The 23,550-nt window shown below is 40.9% G+C and overlaps 1 protein-coding gene across 1 annotated transcript in view; it reads left to right on the top strand.

The window, feature by feature from the left end:
• The window catches only part of LOC144638386 (KICSTOR complex protein SZT2-like), a 58,776-nt gene that overhangs the window by 33,458 nt on the left and 1,768 nt on the right, over positions 1–23,550 (top strand). The window contains 26 exon segments of the mRNA XM_078497601.1: positions 943–1,180; positions 1,930–2,116; positions 2,967–3,224; positions 3,770–4,043; positions 4,666–4,815; positions 5,569–6,180; positions 6,958–7,390; positions 7,533–7,715; positions 8,565–8,646; positions 9,274–9,406; positions 9,558–9,593; positions 10,122–10,270; positions 12,100–12,279; positions 13,055–13,135; positions 13,418–13,570; positions 13,729–13,753; positions 14,097–14,170; positions 15,424–15,803; positions 16,395–16,566; positions 16,925–16,999; positions 18,418–18,631; positions 19,519–19,639; positions 19,641–19,954; positions 21,391–21,895; positions 22,747–22,899; positions 23,267–23,405. Coding sequence (XP_078353727.1) covers positions 943–1,180; positions 1,930–2,116; positions 2,967–3,224; positions 3,770–4,043; positions 4,666–4,815; positions 5,569–6,180; positions 6,958–7,390; positions 7,533–7,715; positions 8,565–8,646; positions 9,274–9,406; positions 9,558–9,593; positions 10,122–10,270; positions 12,100–12,279; positions 13,055–13,135; positions 13,418–13,570; positions 13,729–13,753; positions 14,097–14,170; positions 15,424–15,803; positions 16,395–16,566; positions 16,925–16,999; positions 18,418–18,631; positions 19,519–19,639; positions 19,641–19,954; positions 21,391–21,895; positions 22,747–22,899; positions 23,267–23,405 — 5,321 coding nt within the window.

The following is a 23,550-nucleotide window of genomic DNA, read 5'->3' as shown; positions in this document are numbered from 1 at the left end:
GGGAATTTCATGTTCTTTTGGTCTAAACTGTTCTTAGATAAGTGGTAGGCAAATTTACCCTTGAAAATTCAAATACATTGTCTTTTAACATTTAACGGAAGATATAACCTTTATTTGGGGATAGAAATCAAACTTCGGCTATAATTATCGATCATTTTTAAGGCACGCGGAAACAAGTTGAAAACGTTGGCTAACGTTTTCAAATTGCAATCCATTTTCATCCGAGCCATCCGCTGCCAAACGGGCTTTAAAACAGTTTTAGCGCTCTAAAATAGCAATTGCTAATAAAAATGGATCATTATTTTTAAGTTTCCTACGACCCAAATATAATTTGGGCTGTTTAAAAATCTAGTAAAATCCGTTTACACCTATAGCCACATTTATTACACCACTTTGAACGATCTACGTGAACTGCGGGTAATCCATTTTGTGGTAATACGTTTTAGCCTCCGCCCGGTGGTGGTTTACATAGTTCTGTGTCAACCACCCACAAGCTAGCAGTAACTAAGTCTTTTTCGGCTTGTTTAATGCTTGTGTCAAGATTCGCTGGGATGTCTACAGCCAAGGAATTGTCCTTAGAAGTCGTTTCATCTTCCCCCAAATTCCCCGGAGTTTAATTTTAGGGATGAAGGCACGACTGACATTGCAGACATTGCAGGCTATGTTTTAAGCATCATTCTCTTAGCTATTAGCTTTTCTCTCTGTTTATCAGAATGGGAAGAAAAACAGAAATCTAGAATGTCGAGTTTAAGATTTACTATAATATGGATCAGGGAGTGGTGGGGGTGGGGGGAGGGAGGTGGAAATAACGACGCGAAGAGATACGCCTTTCAGTCAGGTTGTTTATAGTGGTCATGCACTTAGCTTCATATCTGTTCGAGATAGTTAGTTTACAGGCATGATGTGCCTGTGTTGACCTGGAAAGCTTTGATTTTTTTCTAGGTCGTGTCACAAGCAAGTTTGTTCAAGTCCAGTTTCTCTTCCAACCCGGTCATTTTGGCTGCAACAGTGTTTGGCACACACACCTACCTGTGCACCAGAGGCTCTTTGACACTTCGGGTCGGACCGGGATCTCCCGCGGGCTGAAGGCTATCAAGAGTGTGCTGGACAGGTTTGGTGTGAGCAATAGGAAAGACATGTTTGTTTATAAAGACAAAACTGGAGCTGTCTTTTACTTCAGGTTAGCCATTTCTTCTTAGTACTTTAGGAATTGCAGGCATTTCGGCGATATTTGTATCTCTAGGAAGAGACCGAGCCCGCAATGTTTGTAAGGGTCGTTGCTAGGTAACGTGCAGAGGCAAACCCTGATGACGGGAAGCTGACGTAATGTTCTAGTTTCTGAATGCTTGTTCCAGTGACTCTTCGTGTTCTTCAGCGACAATGTGCCAAAAATGGCACTTGTAGGCGAATATAAAGTCAGGGCCGTAACCAGACGTTTGACATAGACGAGGCAAGATCGCCGATCGGCAGTCGGCAGTCCCGGCCCCCCCTGAAAATTTTGAAATCTAGATGCACAAACGCTATTTTCAGCATTTTTACATAATATTTGTTCTGAAAAGTCAATATCGTTCAACTGTGGATTATTATCCCAACCATTTTTTTTTTAAGTTTTGGTGTAAATCTAGACGAGGCAAGTGCCTCGTGTTGCCTCAGTCTTGCAAGGTACGGCCCTGGAAGTTGTTCTCTTGAGGCGAAAAGAAAATTTCACCCGTTTGCTTTGCACGCTAGTAAAACGTTTTTGACATTTAAAGGTGAACTTTGCACCTCCTCCTAAATAGAACTATAGTCAGATCTGTCCATGATCAGATCGTTTCACCCATAGTCAGATCGATCCATCAAAAATATGTATGATGGTTTTGTTCTCTGAACAAAGATAAACTCAATAATATCTCGACGTCTCTGAAAACACTGCGCTTTTTAATCTTTCAGGTTGTTTGAGTCTCTGTGTTCCAGTGACTCTTCAAATCAGTTTCCATCTGAGCTCCGTGCTCCAGATGATGACGATGATGAGGTCCGCTCTGGGATGTCCTCAGTTGCGTCACTGGCTGGTTCACCAACGTCTTCACAATGGTCTTTAGTGAAAGGAGGGACAGGCGAGCTGGATGAGGAAGTCATTGTAAGTTGTCCTGTTTCTGTACCGCGCTATCGTTACAAAGAGTTTTCTTTCCTTTAACTGTGTCCCCTTATATCTCTTTGCAAAATGAAACCAAGTAAGAATATTTGGCTTTTTCACGCGTCACGAATAATTCTAAAAATGTTTTCACGTTCACGCAAAAATCATGGCGATCCCTGTTTAGACTGTTACGCGCTGAAGGTGTAAGACAGGATATTGTGTCTGTCAAGATCACGCAGGCGGCAAAATAGCTGACAAAAGTTTCATCTGTTTTAAACCCAACCACAGAGCTAAAACAAAGTCGTACGTTTACTAGAACTACCTAAAAAATCAGAAATATAGTCACGAAAAAGAAGATGATTCACGATTTACGTCTAATTTAAATCTTCGTTCACGGGTCACGTTTAAGCTAAAAATTGCGTTCACGCGCACGTGAAAAGATCTTAAAATTGGGAATCACGAATCACGAGAAATAAAAACCGAAATCACGATTCACGGCAAATAAAATTTCTTTAATCGCGCTTCACGTAAAAAGTATACGGGGCCCTGTTTTAAGTCTGTGGATAAAACCCCAGTTTGTGAACCTGCAAATGAAAGCTACTGAGCAGTACTTTCTTGTGGTACTGTTTAGTATGCTATACAAGATGGCTTTCACTTTTAAGTCTGTGGATAAAACCCTAATGTGTGATCATTTAAATGAAAGCTATCGTGTAGTATTTCATGTGGTACTGTTTTATGCTGTACAAGGCGTTCAAACTTTTGAGTCTGAAAGCGATTGAGTAATGCCTTCATACGGCGAGAGCTATAGGCAGAAATTCACTCTTTATGTCGGAAACCGTCCTTTTTTCCACAGGAATCGAAATTAAAGAAGCATGTTCCAGCTCTTGAACGAGACACGATCAGTGAGAGCGGACGAAGCATTCATTCGGTGCAACCCGTGATAGACAAGAGCATTGCACTTCATGTATACGGCGTGGATGATCCCGGTCCTGAGATCACAGTGGAACTGGTTGAGGTTTTGCAAAACAGAATAAACGAAGCCATGTTAGAAGTGTTGTCTGTTCTTCTCGCCAGAAATCCAAACTGTAAACTGACTTACACTGATGTGCGGGTGAGTGTTATGACGCGTTATCGATTATACTCAGTTTGTTTGATTGCTTATTACTTTTGAGTTTTTTAGCTGGACTGCTGCAATATAAATGGATGGCAAAATAGATAACTTATCTACAGTCGGAGCTCTTCAAAGCGTCCACCTTAGGGCTTTGGAAAAATTAAATTGGTCGTAATTAGAGCTGGCTGCTTACGAAAATGAAATCTTTAAGCGACTGGTACGCATTGAAAAGGAAAAAGTTGGTCGCCTACGACAGCTTCCAACATGCAAAAGCGATTGCAAATACAGTGTTTGATAGAACAGAAGCACCGACTTCAAAGCATAACAATGAATTTATACGGGCTTTCCGAGAGTTGCTACGAGAGTAGAGCAAAAAACAAAAATGTTCACAAACTTCTTGCGTTTTATTAATTGAAAATTCCGGGTAACTTGACTATATCGTATATAGTACAGAAAATATATCAAGCTCTTTTCGCCTGCTATTTGTCCAATATAGTTTCACACATTAATATGACGGTTCTTTCAACTTTTTTTTATCTTCACAGTTCATACAACCCCAAGGACAAGCACCCAAGACAACTCTAACGTTGATTATCCCGCCCATGGACGTGAATTTTCTGTGTCCGTTGGCGTTTTACTTGCGTCAAAACTTGTTGCAGCTCCTGTTCTCTCCAAGATACATGGACTCTGACCCTAGTCATCATTTTAAAGCTGTGAGTGGAAGCAAGATGGAAGCTACTGGTAGTGCTAGCGGTGAAAGCTGTAGGCTGGAACCGGAGATTTACTTGTATAACAGGCCACATTCTTCGGGAGGAAAAGGTATTCGGATATCCATAATGAAAAATGTAGAGTCTTGCAGTGGATGGGGCATATAAGCAGACCAGAAGCGGGTCTTGAGTGGGCACACAAAATTGGAAGGTTAAGTGGATTAAGGTTGGAGTCTACAAACTGACAATTCTAGGAATCTGAGGTGCATACACAATTCTGGGGACCGTTCAGGGTATATTTCGGAGGCGTGTAGTCATGTAGAGGTTTTGGGTTTTTTAATCTCGGCAATTATTGATATCGTATAACGTCGTTCACACTAAACATGTTTAGTGTTGACGTTTAACATGTCAACCACGTTTTAAACCTGCTCAGCTGTTTAATTTAAAGTGGTCTCAGATTATTTCACACGTAAAGTTACTGCAGCTGGCGCTTGTTCTAATCCTGTGAAGAATTTAAGCTTTCAGTTCTGTATCTGATTTCTTCTTTTTTTTTTTAAAAAAAAAAATCTTAATTTACTTTTAAAAACATGTTAGTTGCTGTGAATGGGGAAAAATGCTTTAATAATACCCAGCTGGATCATTAACTAACAGGATAATGCAGTTAAGTATTTTTCCTACTTGCTGTTTAGTGGTAGCCTAACTGATCAGTCGCTTGTCCTTTGTTGTATTTCCAGGTCTGGCCTGCATTTCCGTATCTGTTCTTAACTCACGTGGTGGATATATTTACATTCCGTGTGGCAAGACAGCGTCTGTGTATGTTGGTGAACTGGACTACTTTGAGCCGTTGACTGAAGTGTTCTTGTACACAGATGAACATCAGCTAGGTAATAAATTATAATTTGATCTAGAAGAAATAAAGCCAAAAGCCAAAAGTTAACGTCGTCCCTGGAAAGTTGAGGTTTATACGCAGCTTATGCATTGGAAATTTCTTGATAACTTGGTCTCTCACTGAGTTTCCCAACTTGCAATTTTCTTTCACCGTTTGGATTTTTCGGTAACGTTTCCTTCAAAATCTTGGTTGCACACTTTCGAGTCAAGTTCTTAGAAAGTTCGAGGCGCCGAAAACCGGAGGTGACGTCAATTATTGCGTTTGACAGCTGTGAGTATGGCACCAGACTGGCATAGTCACGTTGGGAATTATTCGTGAATGTTCCTGCTATTGATAGGCCCGAATACAGGGACACAGACAAAAGTAGTTTAAGGTAGAAAATAATATCAAATTCGTTGAAATACAAATAATAACCTCGTAGAACAGTGAAGATTGAACATATATACCAAAAGAAGGTACGGATGTTCAAAAGCGACGTAAGATTGAAACGGAGTTTCGATATGGGTTTTTGAAATATCGTTGGAGTTGAACAGTTTCCTTCGTTTGCCTGTTACTTTAAATTCTTACGCCCGGGAGACATTCATTTGATTGCTAATGAAAGCTATGGTTTTGGCCTTTAGATCTGTAGAAATGATTTCTCTGCAAATATTAAATTTCACTAGAACGAATATTTCGCAAAACTTAAGTAAAATAAAGCTGAACGCAACTATGACAAAGTCCATTTAAATTCTGTCTTGTTGCTTTCCAGCTGATGACGATATCATGGTGCAGTTTGCAGTCTGGGAACGTGGTGACATCGGGCTTGACCAACTCGCTGGCCAGCTGAAGCTCGCTCTGAGGCATGCTCTGTGCGACCTCCTAACAGAGTACTACCTCTTGGCAGCCCCATTATCGAAAGTACCCAAGATGTACTGGAGGTCCTTGATTACACGTCCACGATCCTCTTCTGAGCCCCCTTCGCCAATAACCCTAACACCAAAAGGCCCTAAACTGGGATCCCTCCCTGAGACATCAGAAAAGTCCTCCAAGCGACAACTAGACTTTGGCAGTCAATCTGGGTTTCGCAGTAGGAGGTCCTCATTTGCAGGGCAACGACGATCCCCTTCCGCAGGGAGCCACATTAGCGCTCTTTCATCAGGGTCCACAGGGGCACCAGGAAGGACTCAACACAATCCGTTCCTCTCCCAACGGCAGAGTGTTTCTTCTCTTTATCCGGTTTCGAGACAAAGTACTGTGGAAGATGAAGTATTTCAAACAGAGGCTGTCTCGCCTGGTGTAGAAGCAATGGAAATGTCATATGAAGGAAGCAAATTAGACGCTCAAGAAATCAGAGAGTCATCCTCAACATTACCTCCAGAAGGTGTGTTATAATAATGGCGATGATGATTTTAGTAAAAGTACAATTAATCTTAAAAGGGCTTAAAGGGACCATGTCACGGATTTTAACAGATTTTTTTACAGCCCAAATTTATATTTGTGTCGTAGGAAACCTAGAAATAATGGTCCATTTTTATTTACAATTGCTATTTTAGAGCACTAAAACTGTTTAAAGCGCGTTTGGCTGCGGATGGCTCGGATGGAAATGGATTGCAATTTAACAGCGTTAGCCAACGTTTTCAAGTTGTTTCCGCGCACCTTCGAAAAATATCGATATTTATAGCCAAAGTTTGATTTCTATCCCCAAATAAGGGTTATATCTTCCGTTACATGTTCAAAGACAGTGTTTTTCATGGGTAAATTTGCCTACCACTTATTTAAGAACATTTTGGACCAAAAAACTGCGAAATCCCCGTTACATAGTCCCCTTAACACATAAGTTCTAGTTAACAAAACTACAGTCGAAGGAAAGTGGAACCTAATATTTGCATTTAAGTATACTAATGATTTCTCAAAATTGCTAAAAGATACGTTTTTACTAAGTTTTATATAGTTTGCACATCTAAAAGTACCTCGTGCGTTTTCTCATATACTGGTAACGTGTCCTAAGTGGTCTCTTTCACAGGCGATAGTTAAGATCGTCACGCGACGGTTCTATTACTTGGTAACCCAATAAACAGCTGTTGAGCTAGTACAAACTAAAAAGACTTGATCTTGGATATGGGTGTTATATATTAACTAGGTTTTTTCTTTCTTGAAGAGTTGAAAGCACGCGATGACACACCATCAAAGGCCAAAGCAAAAACAACTGACAAACTGAAGAAGCAGGACAAGGGAGACCAATCATCTGATGTGGAACAAACATTTGAGAGTTTCACCGCAGCTGAAATACAAGAATCTCAAGAATTCACGTCGCAGCCAGGAACGCCTGTCTCGGAAAACATGACGATTTTCATTCCCAAGAAAGAAGAGCAGCTTTCCGAGCGAGAAAAGCCTTCAAGTTTGTCTTCTGCGGCTTCTATAGGCGGCTCCAAGGCCTCTTCGTTCAACGGTGTGGATTCGTTGAGTGTTGGGCAGCCGAGTAATGGACAAGGCACATGGCAGGATATTGAGGGTAGACGCAGGAAAGAACAGGACAAGAGACGAAGACGAATACAGTTTGAGAATGGAGAACGCGGGGAACTTCATCCAAGGTTGTTAAGCCTGTTTTTGTTGTATTGTACTGAGTCTTGTTTTTAACTTTATTTTACATTTACATTGTACATATTTTACATTTTTATTTTACATTTGATATCGAAGCTTGACATCTAATTTTTCATATCTTCTTCATTTTAGTCTTCAAGGTTTAGGTCAAGACATGTTTTCCTACTTCTGCGATCTCAGAGTTCCATCAGTGTACTGCATGGAGGGAAAGCTAATCAACAACTTTGCGTCAGACGCGTTCTTGGCTGAGCTATCAAATCTCATCTCATCCCTGTGTCCTGACATGAAACCGAAAATTTACCGCGAAGCCCCTTTGTAAGTATATCAAGTTAAACAGACAATTCTATCTCTGTGGAAAAGACATCAACACTTGAGAAATTCCGTGCTGATGACGTAGATAAACAGAGATCATGCATCGTCTGTGATTGGTTGTTGCTTGGTTTTGAATTTTTCGCACGAAAGTAACAGCCAATCAGAGAGGCTACACGGATCTCTGTACAGTTGCGTCATCAGTAGGGAGATTTTGGGGTGAAATCTTGAACGTTTCTCAAGTGGGGAAGGCTGAGAAAAAGCTAAGTAAAGCGTTGGCCAAACGGTAATGCAAGTGGACGCAAGTAGTCGCAAGTTCAACTTGCGTACAGACTTGCGTTGGCTGGCCAAACGGACACGCAAGTTTAGTTGCAAGTGCAATCATGTTTGCAAACAGTCATTTAAAATGCTACGAGGTGCATCTCAGTATTTGAAGTAAACTGCAAAAAATACGTTGCCTTTCGATGTGTTGCCAAACAGTGCTAAATTTGATCTCAAGCAAAGTGAACACAAGTCAACGCAAGTGCACGCAAGTCCTGGCCAAACGGAGACGCAAGTGGACGCAAGTTTTCAACTTGCGTCTACGTGCGTTGCCGTTTGTTATCAGAATTCTGTGGTTGTTTCCACTGAACGTCAGTTGTAGTCTAACACGGTGGCTGATTTAACGTATAATAATGAAGCAAGTATTTTTCTTGTGTGCAAACGTAGCACACTTAGTTACTGCAAGGACCCTTGAAATTAAAGTAACTTTATCCTTGATAAATTACTGAAGTGTAAATAAACTTGTGGAGCCTAATAAATAAAGAGAGGAAATCTATGCCTGGATTGAATTTTATTCTTGTTTTCTACCAACAGAGATTCCACTAATGGGGAGGAAAGTGCTGATCAACAAGAAACACATTGTCTGCATTATTATCCAGCTCGACAACCATTGAAGGTCAGTCAATCAGTCAGTCAATCAGTCAGTCAGTCAGTCAGTCAGTCAGTCAGTCAGTCAGTCAGTCAGTCAGTCAGTCAGTCAGTCAGTCAGTCAGACAGCCGGTCAGTCAGTCAGCCAGTCAGTCAGTCAGTCAGTCAGTCAGTCAGTCAGTCAGTCAGCCAGTCAGCCAGTCAGTCAGTCAGTCAGTCAGTCAGCCAGTCAGCCAGTCAGTCAGCCAGTCAGTCAGTCAGTCAGTCAGTCAGTCAGTCAGTCAGTCAGTCAGTCAGCCAGCCAGTCAGCCAGTCAGTCAGTCAGTCAGTCAGCCAGTCAGTCAGTCAGTCAGTCAGTCAGTCAGTCAGCCAGTCAGCCAGTCAGCAACATGAAATCTAACATGCTTGTACGCTAGTAAGGGTTTCATAGAATGGAATAATAGAAATACAAGGTAACTAAGTTACAATATAACTCACTATCTAAACAACGAGATTGCGATATAAATTAAAATAAGCGGTTATATAAATAATTTAATCAATATTTAGAATTTAAAATCATACATATTTTTTGGAACTGATTGAACTGATAAACTGTTAAAGTTGAGTTCATTCATTAAAGTTTATATTTTTCTACTCTGGTGTTTTTTCCTGTCAGGTACAAGACACGGATGAATCGTCTGCAGACAAATCTGGCAAGTCGTTCACAGCCCTCCCAAACTCGTCACACTTCTTTGTTGTGGTCGGTCGAAATGTGGACCAATGGCGAGCGAGCCTGGGGATGGAAGAAGGTACGAACTTGACAAAATGATAACAATTTTTTTTTATACCTTTCGCATCCGTTACTTCATTTGTCACACAACATGCGAGGCAAAACAAGCGTGACACGACCTGGCGTAACCTAACGTATTTATCTCATGTTTGGACTGCTTTTGTTTGCAGATTTGTCCCATGAAGATGCATTGGGCCGTCCTAGAAGTAAGTCTCTTATCTGTAGCCTTTGAACACGCTTGTTGTGACCACTTCAGAAGTAGATATTGGTTTAAAGGTGTATAAAAATGCCCCCCTCCCCATCTATTTGTCTTTCTGTCTATCCGTTTGTCCGTCTGCCCGTCCGTCTATCTTTCTCCCTGCCTTTCTGCTTGCCTTTCTACCTCCCTACCTGTCTTTCTGTCCATCCGTCCATCCTTCCCTCCGTTCCTCCGTCTGCCTGCCTGCTTGTCTGTCTGTAAGCCTGTCTGTCTGTATGCCTATCGGCCTCCCTGTCTTTCTGTTTGTCTGTCTGCCTATCTGCCTGCCTACCTGTCTGTCTGTCTGTCTGTCAGTCAGTCTGTCTGTCTGTCAGTCAGTCTATCTGTCTGTCTGTCCGTCTGCCTCTCTGCCTGCCTACCTGTCTGTCTGTCTGTCTGTCTGTCAGTCAGTCTGTCTAGCTGCCTGTCGGTGTGTCCGTTTGTCTGTCTGTGTTTCTCTTGATCCTTGATGCTGCTGTTGTTTTCTTCATTGTAGTTCGTACAGGTCTTCAGCGTTTTAAGCCACTGGACCCGAATGCACCAGTCCCAGGACGAATGCCGCCTGATAATGTATCTCTTTCCAGCCTGTCAGTAGGTGGGGTCCCCAGACAGAAATTCCTCCTGGTGACCATAATGGATAAAGATGTAAGTTCCGATAAAAATTGAACCAAGGCAACAATTAATTATCTTCTAATGATGAAGGGGAGTTATGTTGGTCTCGCATTTGAATTGTCTAGTTGGCTCTTACAACAATACTACTGACCTACAGGTTAGGCCTACAAAACAAGAGAGATTAGATAGTATTTATAAGATCATACTGATATGGCAAAAAAACCATTTCCATTTAACACACATTCACATACGCGACTACAAAACTAGTTTGACAGTATATGGCTGCCAACTGACGAGGTCTTTTTGACGAAACTAGTTTTTGTAGTCGGGTATGTGAATTGAGAGTCAATGCAAATGAGGTTTTTCCATATCAGTATGATGTTCAGTAACGCCGTTTCTTGGCTTTGGCGAACAGAATATCCCAAATTATTTTTTTCTCAGCGCGCGAGCGGGCAAGATGAACCGAATCCTGCAATCTGATTGGTTCCGGGAGCGGGCGGAATTTTCCGATCTTGACCGCGGTCAACGGAACGGGATTCAGTTCCGCGCGAAATCAGTGTGCGAACACATGAAAGTTTTGCTCTCCAAAATCGAAATAGCTGTTTACTCGAGTTTACCAACCGTTGTAAATTTGAAAGGACTAAAAAGCAGTGGAATTAAAGGCCTCGAAGTTCTTCAAAAGGCGAGTATTTATTTCTTTCTCAACAAAATCGAGTTGTAGTTTACCGTTCGTAGTTTGCCGTCGCGTTGTTTGTGCATTTTGCAATGATTTTCACGCCATTGCGGTAACCTTCACCGCGGTTTTTAGGCTCTATCTATGAGTTAAACTGCCTTGTTTATCTGTCAAGTTTTGCTAAAGCTGAACACTATTTGCCATCATTCAAGGAAATGAGATTCTTTGATTAAAAACGGACAAATTAATTATCACAATATTGTGCCGTACGTAGACACTACGCATTTTATTCAGTATGACACTGTTTATCAGAATAAAATTCTGCTGGGAAAAGTACAGAAATTATTAATTTGTTAAATACAAGTGTGATTAGCTTAAAATACAGCTTTCCAGTCAAAGAGTATTTTTGAGTCAAAGAAATAACCTTAACACCTTGTGAGCAAAAATTCTTTCAAGAGAATTTATCGAGAATTGTTTGGGAAGCCGACTGAATTCGATTTAAATGTGTTACGTTTTGCGGCATATTTGTGCTTTATTTATGACTTCATTTGCTTTTCTTGATTCTCTGCAGTGTAAATTAAATATGCTGAAACTTTTTTGAGTACGGTTCATTTTAAGTGAAGCTATTTCATTCGGAATTAAATAGCAAACAGCATTCTTCATTCTTGCTCGTCGATCAAGTCGGACTCAACTCAAATCAAATTCGCGCGTACACAAACAAAGATTTTGCGACACATTTTTCCTTGGTTTCTTTTCCAAACAAATTAAAGTAAAAAAAAATAAAAACGTTGTTTGCCGGCCTAGGTCGGTCCGTATTGGGAAAAACTGTACCCTCGGTCTTGAGCACGGCCCTCGGCCTGCGGCCTCGGGCCGTACTCAAGACCTCAGGTACAGTTTTTCCCAATACGGACCTCCCGGCCGGCAAATAACATATATCATATATGTATTTATAACTTGCAAATGAAAATATAAAATGTTAAGCATAATTGGCTTCCACAAACGCCTTCCTTCGCACGGTGAAAACGAAGCGTGCTTGAATTTCATACTACAAGAAGTCCCATATTTCCCGCCTGCTTTTTGTTTTTACCCATTCACGCTCGGCGATCTATGAGGGAAAGTAGGAGACTGCTCGCAGTTTGCAATTGTGTTACTATTATTTCTTATTTCCGTTTGTGTGTCTTCTTGCTAGGTGATAGCATTCACATACAACTTGGCTGCAGATTTAAATCTCATCTTTGACAAACAACTGCACCGTTTGTTAAACTGGAGTAATGCACGGTGCCATCTTACCTCGTGTCTTCTGAGCCAGAAAATGGGTCTCTTCCATCACACTCTGTTTGCAGACATTAACAAAGGAAAAGAAGGAAAGGTAGAAAATTATTTTAAAGTAATTGTTCTTTTATGTGATCAGCGCGTTGGACTCCGAATCGAGCGGTCCAGGTCGTTCTTGGGGAAGACACTTCACTCTCATATAACCTCTCCCCACCCAGTTGTATAAATGGATACCAGTTTATTTTATGCTTGTGGTAACCCTGCGATGGACTAGCATCCCATCCAGGGGGAGTAGAAATACTCCTTGTCACTTAATGCGGGATGTGCTCCGGCCTGATGGTCCACTTGGCTCGAACGCAGAACAAAAGGGTACCGAAGAACTGTTAGAGAAACCCGACAAAATGAATGCTTGGGCCGGGGAGAGGCGGTGGGGCATGGGTAACTGGCGTTAAGCTTGGATCCCATTCGGGGAAGAGCAGTACTACTAGATGCTTCATGATACGGAAACTCGATATAAGCTCCGGCTGTGTGAAACAACAATTTAAATTGCAAGGCTAGTAGGACGGAAATGAAGATAGGCAGGCTTTTTTCCCGTCGTACTAGCCTTGAAATTTAAGTTGTTTGTTCTTCACTTTGAGTGACGTCTAGTACACGCATCCCTTCGGAAGATCCGGAAAGAAAGTTACCACGAAACTTATCAAAGCGTCGAATGGTCCTCTGCATTTTCAATTTGTAACATGTGTGAACCAGTTCGGTCCGGCTGTGACTTTATCTTTTTTAGCAATTACTTTTTATGGCTCTAACTATGTATGTGTTTTTATGTTTGTTTTTTTTTTATGAACTCTTTAGCATTGTAGCCCGTTGTTTTGCAGGAAATGAATCCTTTCTGTTTGTCTGCCAATGATAAGGACATGGTGCTGTTAATAAGCCATCCTGGACCGCCTCCACCGGACGTAAGTAGATAACTCTGGTATACCGTAAAATATCTCATGACTTGGCCTGGCTTTGGCTTTGGTTGACACATTCCTTAAACTAATGTGTGTACGACGTTACAAGTGGTTTCTTCGGTCAAACTCGGTTAACAAGAAGCTATAGGGATACGTAACTTCGTTAAAACAGATGATCGTCATTCCCTTTTTTCAGCCTTTATTCTATGTGATCATAGCCAAGTTTGATTTAACGGCAAGACAAAAATAAAATAAAAAAATATGTGATTGTTGAATTTTTTTCTGTAGCGTGAACGTGTCATGCCGAGACAAATGCCACCCTCTCCGAACATCCTGGTATTTGATGAAGTGCTCCGTGACGTCACACCTCCCAAGCCTCTTTACCGCACTCCTTATTTTCACAACCGTGATCCCGTTAAGAGGCATGGGTACCAGTTTCAGGTAATTTGCTATTTACGCTTTCTAAAAGCAATTTTTTTGCTTTGTTTCTCGTTTTATGATTGGTTATTTTTTGTCGTTCTTGCCAGTAAGTTGTCAATTATTATTAACAAAAAATAAAATGAATTCTCACCAGTTCTTTCGCTTTCCTTATTTTCCAGGAGATTCGTTCGGTCCAGATAAAAAGTAAGGGCTCATTTACTTAACGTTATTTTATATGGTAATGTTCGCCCAGGACTCACTGTATTATTGTGACTGTTTGCTTGCATTCTAATATTTAATGTAAGAATGTAAGCACACAAATGGGACATTATACATAAATCTTATATTCTCTTCATTTCTGTAATCATTTCTTTCAATTGTTTAGATTACTATAAATTTTGCCGGAGTGCTTCAGTCAATGATCATCTCTTAGAAAACCTTAAGTTATATTCCCCTTCATTCAAGCCACTTGTATTGTTGTGACTGCATAGTAACATTGTAATTGTTTTGAGTTTGTCACCATTACTATAACTTTTCTTTTTTTTAGAAGCGATTTTGGCGCAGAACTTGGACGAGCTTTACGTCATGTGGCAACGAAGGCCTCCTCATGTACAGATAAGTGTAAGTTCAGTGACTGATCCCTTTTAATGCTCAACACATTAAGACGGAATCCACTAGGAAGTCGAGTAATATTTATTAAAGTTGGACAAAAATCAATTTCCAGAATAATTTAAATCCTATTGCGTTATTTCCTACCCTTAATAAAAGGTAAAGATGTAAGTTATTATCCGTGATAACACCAACAACAATTTCTTATCAGAGTCTGAGAAAATGAATTTCAAAGTTTACAAGGTATGGGCAAAATCTCACGTGTAGCCATTTTGTAAATTCGTCTTAAGCGATTCAGTGGAATTCAGCGGAACTTCAAAATGTGTTTTCGATGTGTGGTGTAGTTAGAAAAGATTTCTTTTAATAAGATATTTGAAGCAGTAACAAAAAAGTTTGCAATAAGGTGGAAATTATTCTGGTACAACAATTTCTTATCAGAGTCTGAGAAAATGATATTTAAAGTTCACAAGCTATGGGCAAAAGCTTACATCTTTTAAGCGATTCAGTGGAATTCAGCGGAACTTCAAAATGTGTTTTCGATGTGTGGTGTTGTTAGAAAAGATTTCTTTCGATAAGATATTTGAAGCAGTAACACAAAAGCTTGCAATCAGGTGTAAATAGTTTTGGTACATAATTTTGTCCAATAACTACTCGAAGTCCTGGCGGATTTCCTCTTAAATCCTTAACTCAAAGGCTGCCAAAGAAAAGGTTGAAGAATCCCAACTTTTGTTTTGCAAAACATTGGAGAACGAACAATACCTCATAAAAGTACTGCTCAATGGCTTTCATTTGAATGGTCACTCACCAGGGTTTTATCCACAGACTAAGAAGTTAGAACCACTTTGTGCAGGATAATAAACATTACCACATAAACGTACTGCTCAGTAGCTTTCATTTGAATGGTCACACACAACGGTTTCATCCACAGACTTGGGAGTTAGAACCACCTTGTGCAGCAAAATAAATAGTACCTCATGAAAGTACTGCTCAATAGCTTGCATTTGAATGGTCACACACTGGGGTTTTATCCACAGACTTCGAAGTTAGAACCACCATGTACAGCACAATAAACAGTACCACATGAAAGTACTGCTCAATAGCTTTCATTTGAATGGTCACACACTAGGGATTCATCCACAGACTTAGAAGTTAGAACCACCTTGTACAGCATAATAAACATTACCACATAAAAGTACTGCTCAATAGCTTGCATTTGAATGGTCACACACTAGAAGTTAGAACCATGTTCTGTTGTTGTTTCACAGGAGGACAAAATCGAAACACTCAAGCGTTCCTCCAGGTTAATCCACTACTGTGCAGCCCCGCTTCTGTTCCACCCTGAGTGGAGAAAGTTGCGTTCCTCTTCAGGACTAGAGAATTCCACGGGTATTCCAGACGAGCTACTAACAGAAGAGAAAAAAGCAGAAACTAAAGAAAGAAAGATCAGTAAAGGGCAAAAACAAACTGTTGGTGAGTCCACAAAGAAAGAAAAATCAGTTGATCCAGCAGGGAAGACGCCATCTTGTGAAGAAGCTTGGCATCAGGAGCTTCAATCTGCGTATATGCAGCAGTATGTACAGTACATGCAGTCACTGCGGTTCATTGTGGTACAGACCCGACCACAATCACCAAAGCAAACCAGAAGGTATGTTTAAACCGTTAAACAAACAGTCCCACATGAAAGTACTGTTCGATCGCTTTCATTTGAATAGTCACACACTAGGGTTACATTCAAAGACTTAAAAAGTTAGAACCACCTTGTGCAGCATAACAAACAGTACTACATGAAAGTGCTTCTTAACAGCTTTCATTTGAATGGTCACATGCTAGGATTTATTCACAGACTTAATGTTAGATCAACCTTTCGCAGCTTATTAAATAGTACCATATGGAATTATTTCAGCACCACAAGAAAAGTAGTGCTCAATGGCTTTGGTTTGAATGGCCACACACTAGGGTTTTATCCACAGACGTTAAAGTTACAACCACCTTGTATAGTATAATTAACAGTACCACATAAACGTACTGCGCAGTAGCTCATTGGAATGATCACACACTAGGGTTACATTCACAGACTTGAAAGTTAGAACCACCTTGTACAACATAATAAACAGTTCCACATGAAAGTACTGCTCAATAGCTTTCATTTGAATGGTCACACACTGGGGTTTTGTACACAGTCTTAAAAGGTTGAAATACCTATCATAGCATAAACACATTACTGTTTATTATTCAGACATCTTGGCCGTTCAGCTGCTAGCGCCAAGCCAAAGAGAGAATCCAGCCCAGTTGACACAAAAAAACAATCCTCATCAAAAGAAAAAAAGGGCAGTCCGCCAAAAACCTTGCAGTGTTACCTACAGAGGACCTCGGCCGGTGGAATTATGCTGATGGAGTTAGTGTTTCAGGTCAGTACAACCTAGCAAATTATAAGATCGAAACTTACTCGTTTCTCCAACTGCCGGCGACTGTCGTATAAATTTGGTCGTGCTTGGTCGTGCTCGGCCGTCGGTCAAGTTTCGTTCTGCTTGGTAATTTTCGGCCGTGTTCGGCCATCGGTCGGGTTTGGCCGTGTTTGATCGTGCTGTTTTGCTGTAATGCTATGTGATGAATGACAAGAAAATTTTGAACGCTACTTTGACAGAAAGAATAACTAACTAGAGCACAATTCATCAGTTATTACATGCAGTTATTATTTTGAAGTCCCTGATTTTATTAAACCGTTTATGGGAAGTCTAACTGATTGAATTTATTTTTGTTGTTCAGGGATGCTTCTTCATCGTGCGATTGTATTCTCTAGCATGTTCACAGATTCCTTCTGGCAAAACAGTTGGTATGCAGGTGAGTGCACTAATACAGAAATGAGGTTTCAGATTGCCTTTCTACAACCATGGACATTTTTGGTTGAAACGCTCTTAAAAACATGAATTCATCACCATAGTAACTGTTAAATACGTGTCAGTACCCCCGTTCCCCCTTTCAATGTTGGCAAGTGGTAAGACGCTTTCATCTGTCAGATGAATGTTTTTTAACAACATTGCATAGGGGTGGGGAGGGGCAAAATGTGTGTGAATGATTATTTTCCAATACTTGTGACCATGGTTGTCTGAACGAGCTTGACACCGTCAAACCAGTTCTATGTAAGCAATTTCTGCGAAATTTTACCTATGCAGCGGTCTGAGGCAAGAGATCAATAAAAAGATGTTAGAAGGTCATGTGATTGCTAGATGACATTAATGAGACCTTAGTTGCCTTTCCAGTACGAGTAGAAATAGTCCATTGCACACATGGTACATATGGTCCGGTCACATGGTACATATGGTCCGGTCACATGGTACATATGGTCCGGTCACATGGTACATATGGTCCGGTCACATGGTACAAAATCAGCCATGCTACGCCGCAGTGAGACATCTAAAACAAAGGAACATGAAGCTTGACTGGTGCAAGTCGCTTTATTCTTTATGCCCCCTTGCGTGGTTTGTGGTCCTGTATGGCTGATTTTGTACCAGATGACCCAATCGTGCAAAGCGCCTATTAAAGACAGAGATTAATTTTTTCCTTTTTACCGATTTCCGCGATTTTTGTCAATTAGAGAGTAGAGGGGAATTTTTTTTTAGTTAAGCGAAGGAAAAAAATCAGTATTATTTCGGACCAAACAGTCTATTTGGAGGTAGCCTACATGTAGTTTGGTGTCAGTCTAATAATTTGCAACTCGAAATAAAACTCTTAATTTAAATTGTCCTTAGATCCTCATTTCCCCCTATTATTATCCCCTGTTTCTCCTCCTTCAAAAACGTCTTCTAAATCATCTATGAGAATAAGAGAATTGTTATAAAATGAAAAAAAAAACATAGTATTAATCGTAATCCACTATAAAAAGAGTGTTTTTCACTTGAGGGTCGAAAGAAATTTGCGTTTGCTTTGGCTTAAAAAAACCTTGCGCCACTTTCTGGACCAATCAGAAAATAAAACCAGAACCAATCATGACTTGTTCGCACGCGTTTTCCCGCGCTTCGTGCCGGGTACATGTATTTGCTTCGAGTTTTGATTGGTTTACTGTATTGTGTGTATCCTTTGTGATTGGCCAGAGTGATTACTCTTGTTTTAGTTTTACGATACTCAATCGAAAATCGCTCTTTATTACACAATTTTTTCTTGTTGATGATTTTCTTTGTTCTCATTAGCTGTCTGCTTGACAATGTACTGATAATGTAAGGAGAATTTAGCCTTATAAACTGCTTCTTCTTATTTCACAGTTGTGCCGAGTGTTTGTTGAAGACTGCAATCGCTACAGGGAGTACATTCATCTGCTCTCGTTCAACTATGACTTTCATTTGTGTAAAGTTCAGCTGTATTTGAATGGAAGCCAGCGAATCTTCAACAAGGGTTACGGTGTCACACACATGCTCAAGGGATTGTTACTGGAGTACGCCAAGTGTCCGTTGTTTGCAAGGAACCGCCTTTGCAATGGTAATCAATAGAACTCCTGTTGTACAGCTTACAGTACGCTTCCTCAAATAAGCTCTTAGGCAAAAAAATTCCCCACCAACGAGCTGCTTTTCAACTAAAATATGGTAAAACGCTGGTGGTAAGCCCTCCTCTCCCTCCTAGATTATTGCCTCGTCCGTCTGCTCAAAATTAAAATTTTCTCTCACTTCCAGAACATCGTATTTCACGTGAAAGCAGTAATTGAATACGTTCGCAAGCAGGGTGAGATCAAATATAAGCTCCACAAGTTATAAGCGCACCCCAACAAAGTTGTATAAGCCCAGGGCTTAAAACCGGCATTTTACGGTATGCCCATGGACAGTAAGGTTTTAGTAGCTCTAAATATTAATATGGTTTTCTTCTATCATGAGCTGCCAACAACGACATAAAGCCGCGAGCTTGCACTCGATAGCAAACTTAATATGGTCTGTTCTGTCCGCACGTTGTATCTTTATTTCTACTTTGATAAGATGCACAATTCTGACAAATAGCGTATAGGTGTAGAGAGAGAAATGAATAATGTTAAGTATCATTAATATACTACTTTCTCGTTTTGTTGCCCTTTCATAAGCGATGAGTTGCAATACTATTGAGGTCTTAGTTAAATATCATCTCACTGCAAACCAATCAAAAGCGTCCATTTTGCTTGAGTGTGACGTAAACAGTAATAAATCAAACGATGTATTACAGCAAGGCGCCCAAAAGTGTGACCACTTTTAATTTATTCACATTCTTTCGTGCAGATTTTCCAATCAGAAGTCAACTGCAAGCTATCCACGGCTTTTGATTGGATTTCTGCAGAGAATGTGAATATAAGTGGTCCACTTTTGGGCGCCTTGCTGTAATGTTGTGCTGAAAATTCTTTTCAGGGGAAATTTCAGTACCATGTCATCCAGGCATTTCACCCCAAGCAGTGTTCAACTACCTGGTGAAAAACGCTTCCAAGTACGACTTCAACACGCTCCCTTTGAAAACAGGAATATACCGGAAAATCCAGTCACGTGTTGCTAGGCACAGACAAGGTCCTTACACAAGAGCAAAACTCGGACACGAAGGCTTACGACATCCTCCGAGACAACAACGAATATGACATCAGTTTCGTCGTGTCGCTCAAGGATTCGATGGAAGAGGGTGTGGTCACCATGGAGTATGTTGTGCTGATGACCAGTCGGAGAGAGTTGTTTCCAAAATTGACGTTAGATTTAAGACTGAGAAAGAAGTCGCCTTCGTCAAGCTCGCTGTCGACTATGGGCGGGGCTAGAAAGGGGTCTTTCCCTGAAGCAGGGGAAATAGAGCAGGGAAAAGGTTTGTGTTGTTATTACTTTTACACCCAAGAACGCCAAATAAAACTGAAATTAATTTAATGTACTGCTCAACAGCATTCATTTGAATGGCCATGCACAAGGGTACCATTCCCTGGCGTAAAAGTTAGACCCTAGTACATGATAGTACCGCTCAACAGCTTTCATTTGAATGGCCATACTCAAGGGTTTCATCCATGGATGTAGAGTTACCGTATTTACTCGATTAAACGCCGCAGATTGAAGAAAAATTACCAATAAACGCCGCCCTCGAATAAACGCCGCACCCAATCAGAAGAATGCGGCGTTTATTCGAGGATTATAAGAAAAAGCAATATCAAATAAAACCAAGTACGGTACAACTCGGTAATCTACACCATCCTTGCACAATCTCAGCAAAAAAGTGAGACAATGGAACTTTAAACAAAGTCTGTTTCTGTTTTACATAATTTTTACAAATGATTTGCCTTAATTGTTGTCGGTGATTTAAGAAATATGATTTTGAATTAAACGCCGGCCTCGAATAAACGCCGCCCTTGAATAAACGCCGCACTGGAAACGCAAAAAAATAAATAAACACCTCGGCGTTTAATCGAGTAAATACGGTTAATCCACCTTTTGTCGATCTCTAAGAGGAGAAAAATTCAACGTCACAGCATGTTTCGAGCTGTTTTGTCCAATAAATTGTCTCACCATCGCTAATTATTCTTACTTCTTTGTGTGCTGTCATGTATCGAGTACTGTTCCGCAAAATCAAACCATTATAAATGGTTATAATTTACTATGATCTTGATGACTGTTGATTGCCGAAAACTTGCTAAATACAGTCAACTCTCTCTAACGGACACCTTTATAAGAGGACACCTCCATAAGACGGACACCTGGGGATGGTCCCTGCCGTTTTTCAGTCATTTTACTGTAACTAAACTCCCTATAAGACGGACACCTCTCTAAGACGGACAACGGACACTTTGAAATCATCAACGGACACTTAAGAAGTGTTTTTTATCATGTTTTATTCGTGAAATTACTTCCAATCTTCATATCGATAAAGCAAAGTTTGTCAGCGCCCTAAGGATACGCGCATACCAAGCTTACTAACCAAAACAATGAAGCTTCTCTGCTTACGTGAAGCAGTGAATTATCGATTTTAATGAACAAACGATACAATTTTCTGAAATTATTGTTGTCCCTGTTTGTAGGTTTTGTTAAAGAAAGCGACTTTCAACACACTCAAAACAGACGAGTATTTATTGTGCATAGGTTTAGCTTCATTATCTCAAAATTACTGGTGTCATGTTTCCTCGACTCTCTACAAGACGGACACCTCTCTAAGACGGACAGCTGCGGCCGGTCCCGAAGGTGTCCGTCTTAGAGAGAGTTGACTGTAAAAACAACCGACAGTTTGTTTTGAAGCCTCGCTTCCGTTTCCACTTTTAGGATCACGTGTCCGATTCACTCTACCAAGCAGCAGCTCTAGCGGTTCCCTGGGAGTACTCAACCCTCCCTCCCCTGGTGAGTTTCACAGGTCAGCCTCCTCACCCCACTCCCTGTTCACATTGGGCAACGATAATGGTTCCCAGGTCTTCAACTTCCATGCGTCACGCTCCGACGAGAACATCGCAGAACAACGCAGGGACTCGCTACCAACGTTACTACCACTTCCGGCGAATTATGAAGAATCTTCGCCTGACAACGCCTCCCAACGAGAATCCAGGCTCCTCACGGAAGCTTTCAATCGTGCACGTGATCACCTCGTGCATATAGCCTGTCGGGCCCAGACCCACTGCAACCGAGACTTGCTGTGGCATCGTTTGCTTGTTGGGGAGACTGAGGAAGAGGAGAAAGATCGAGCAAAGAGGATGAGGCGAAAGAGCGTGATGCGAAAATCCAACTCAGAAGTGAGTCTGAAACAAAGCTGGATGAAGAGTTTGGATCCACTGAACTCCAGGGGATGAGCAGGTAGCGTCTTAGTGATTCTGTTACTCTTTAAAGGGGCTGTGTCATGGCTGGGTTAAGTTTGTTTTATTAATTTTTGCCAAATATTCGCTTTGAAACGTAATGTATGCAAAGAAATACCTTCTGTGGGTCTTAATGACAAAACGATAGCTTCCTTGCAACCAAATGTGTCTCCCGGGCGTTATAATTTAAATTACAAGCAATTAAGATTAACCTTGAAAACTGTTCAGCCCAACAATATTTCAAAAACCCATATCGCAAACCGTTTCAATCTTTGTTGCTTTTGGCCATCCGTACCTTCTTTTGTATTTGGTGTGTTATTGCAATGTTCCTTCACTTTTTTAAGAGGTTATTTCAACGAATTTGATGGTCATTTCTCATGCCTAAATTTAGCTAAAATCCGTGACACAGTTCCTTTTACACAACGCCATATTGCTCATCTTGACTTCGTTACTGTGAGCTCTGGTGAGAGCTTAGGAATTTTATTTGCAGGTCAAGAGGGGCTTAATAGAGGAGCCAAGACTCGGCAGAAATAACGGATCAGCTTGTATGCATTTAGTATTACAGCTGTAGCTAAAGATGTTCAATAAAGAATAAGTAGCACAATAGTGCTGCTCATTTGTCGTGTCAACTTAAATTTAATTCAAAACGAACTACCGATTGTTCCTTTACTCATAGATGAAACTTTTTTGAAATAGCGAAATCATCTTGCCTTTTAAGTTTGATCGTTTTGTTAATAATTGCAACATCCCGCGAAGTTGGTTTTAAACTACGTAAAAAAAAAAACATATAACGACTCTTCTAAGAACATGCTCTCTGCCTCAGCTTCTGACTTACCATTTTTACCTTCCAGGCGTCGGCACCTCGCCTGAACTATGAAGAGTTCAAACAGTTGTTATCAATTGTTGGAAGCAAATCTTTAAAGAATAAAGATCCGCAGTTGATTCCTCTTCTGTCGATGAGAGCTTCATGGTATCTAAATCTTTTTCGGTGAGTCTTTTTGTTTTTTTTTGCATCTCACGTAAGGGACCTATTCCACTATACACATGGATTTCTTGGGAAATTGCTTTTTTCGAGGGCCGGGGGGGGGGGTCTTATCACCGGCATATTTTTAAGTTAGCAACAGATGCCCCCCTCCCCCCCCTCTCCCCAACCATGTGGGGTGGGGGTTGAGGGGCTTATTACCGGAATATTTTTTCGTTTGCAGACGATAGGGCGCCACCTCACCATGTGGGATGAGGGGAGGGGGACTTATAACCGGCATTTTACGGTACCCCTAGTCGCTAAATCCTACGGAAAACGGATTTACCCGTAGCTTGATAAGCCACTTAGATTTTACATTTGCGTTATTCTACAGAGTCATAACCGCCAAGTTCCCGGACTCTCATCGATTATTCACTAGCGAAGACAGTGCAGTTCATTACTTGGCAATCCTGAACCCTGAAAGTCCAGAGATGTTTGTTCTGCTTTATGTGGACGAAAACAACGATAGTGCAGTAAGTATTGTATTAAGTAAGTAGTTTGCCAATCGCGAGGGCCGTACTGAGACAATATTGGCCTTTGGTCTTGACAGTTGAGATAAAGCGCAGCGAGGTCCGTACAGAAAAGACCGATGCCAATGTTCAACAACAACGAAGCTTG

Source organism: Oculina patagonica, chromosome 14 (genome assembly GCF_052425735.1).
Source record: "Oculina patagonica isolate OP01 chromosome 14, crgOcupat, whole genome shotgun sequence".
NCBI classification, from domain to species: Eukaryota; Metazoa; Cnidaria; class Anthozoa; order Scleractinia; family Oculinidae; genus Oculina; species Oculina patagonica.
This window is presented reverse-complemented; position numbering and strand designations above follow the sequence as displayed.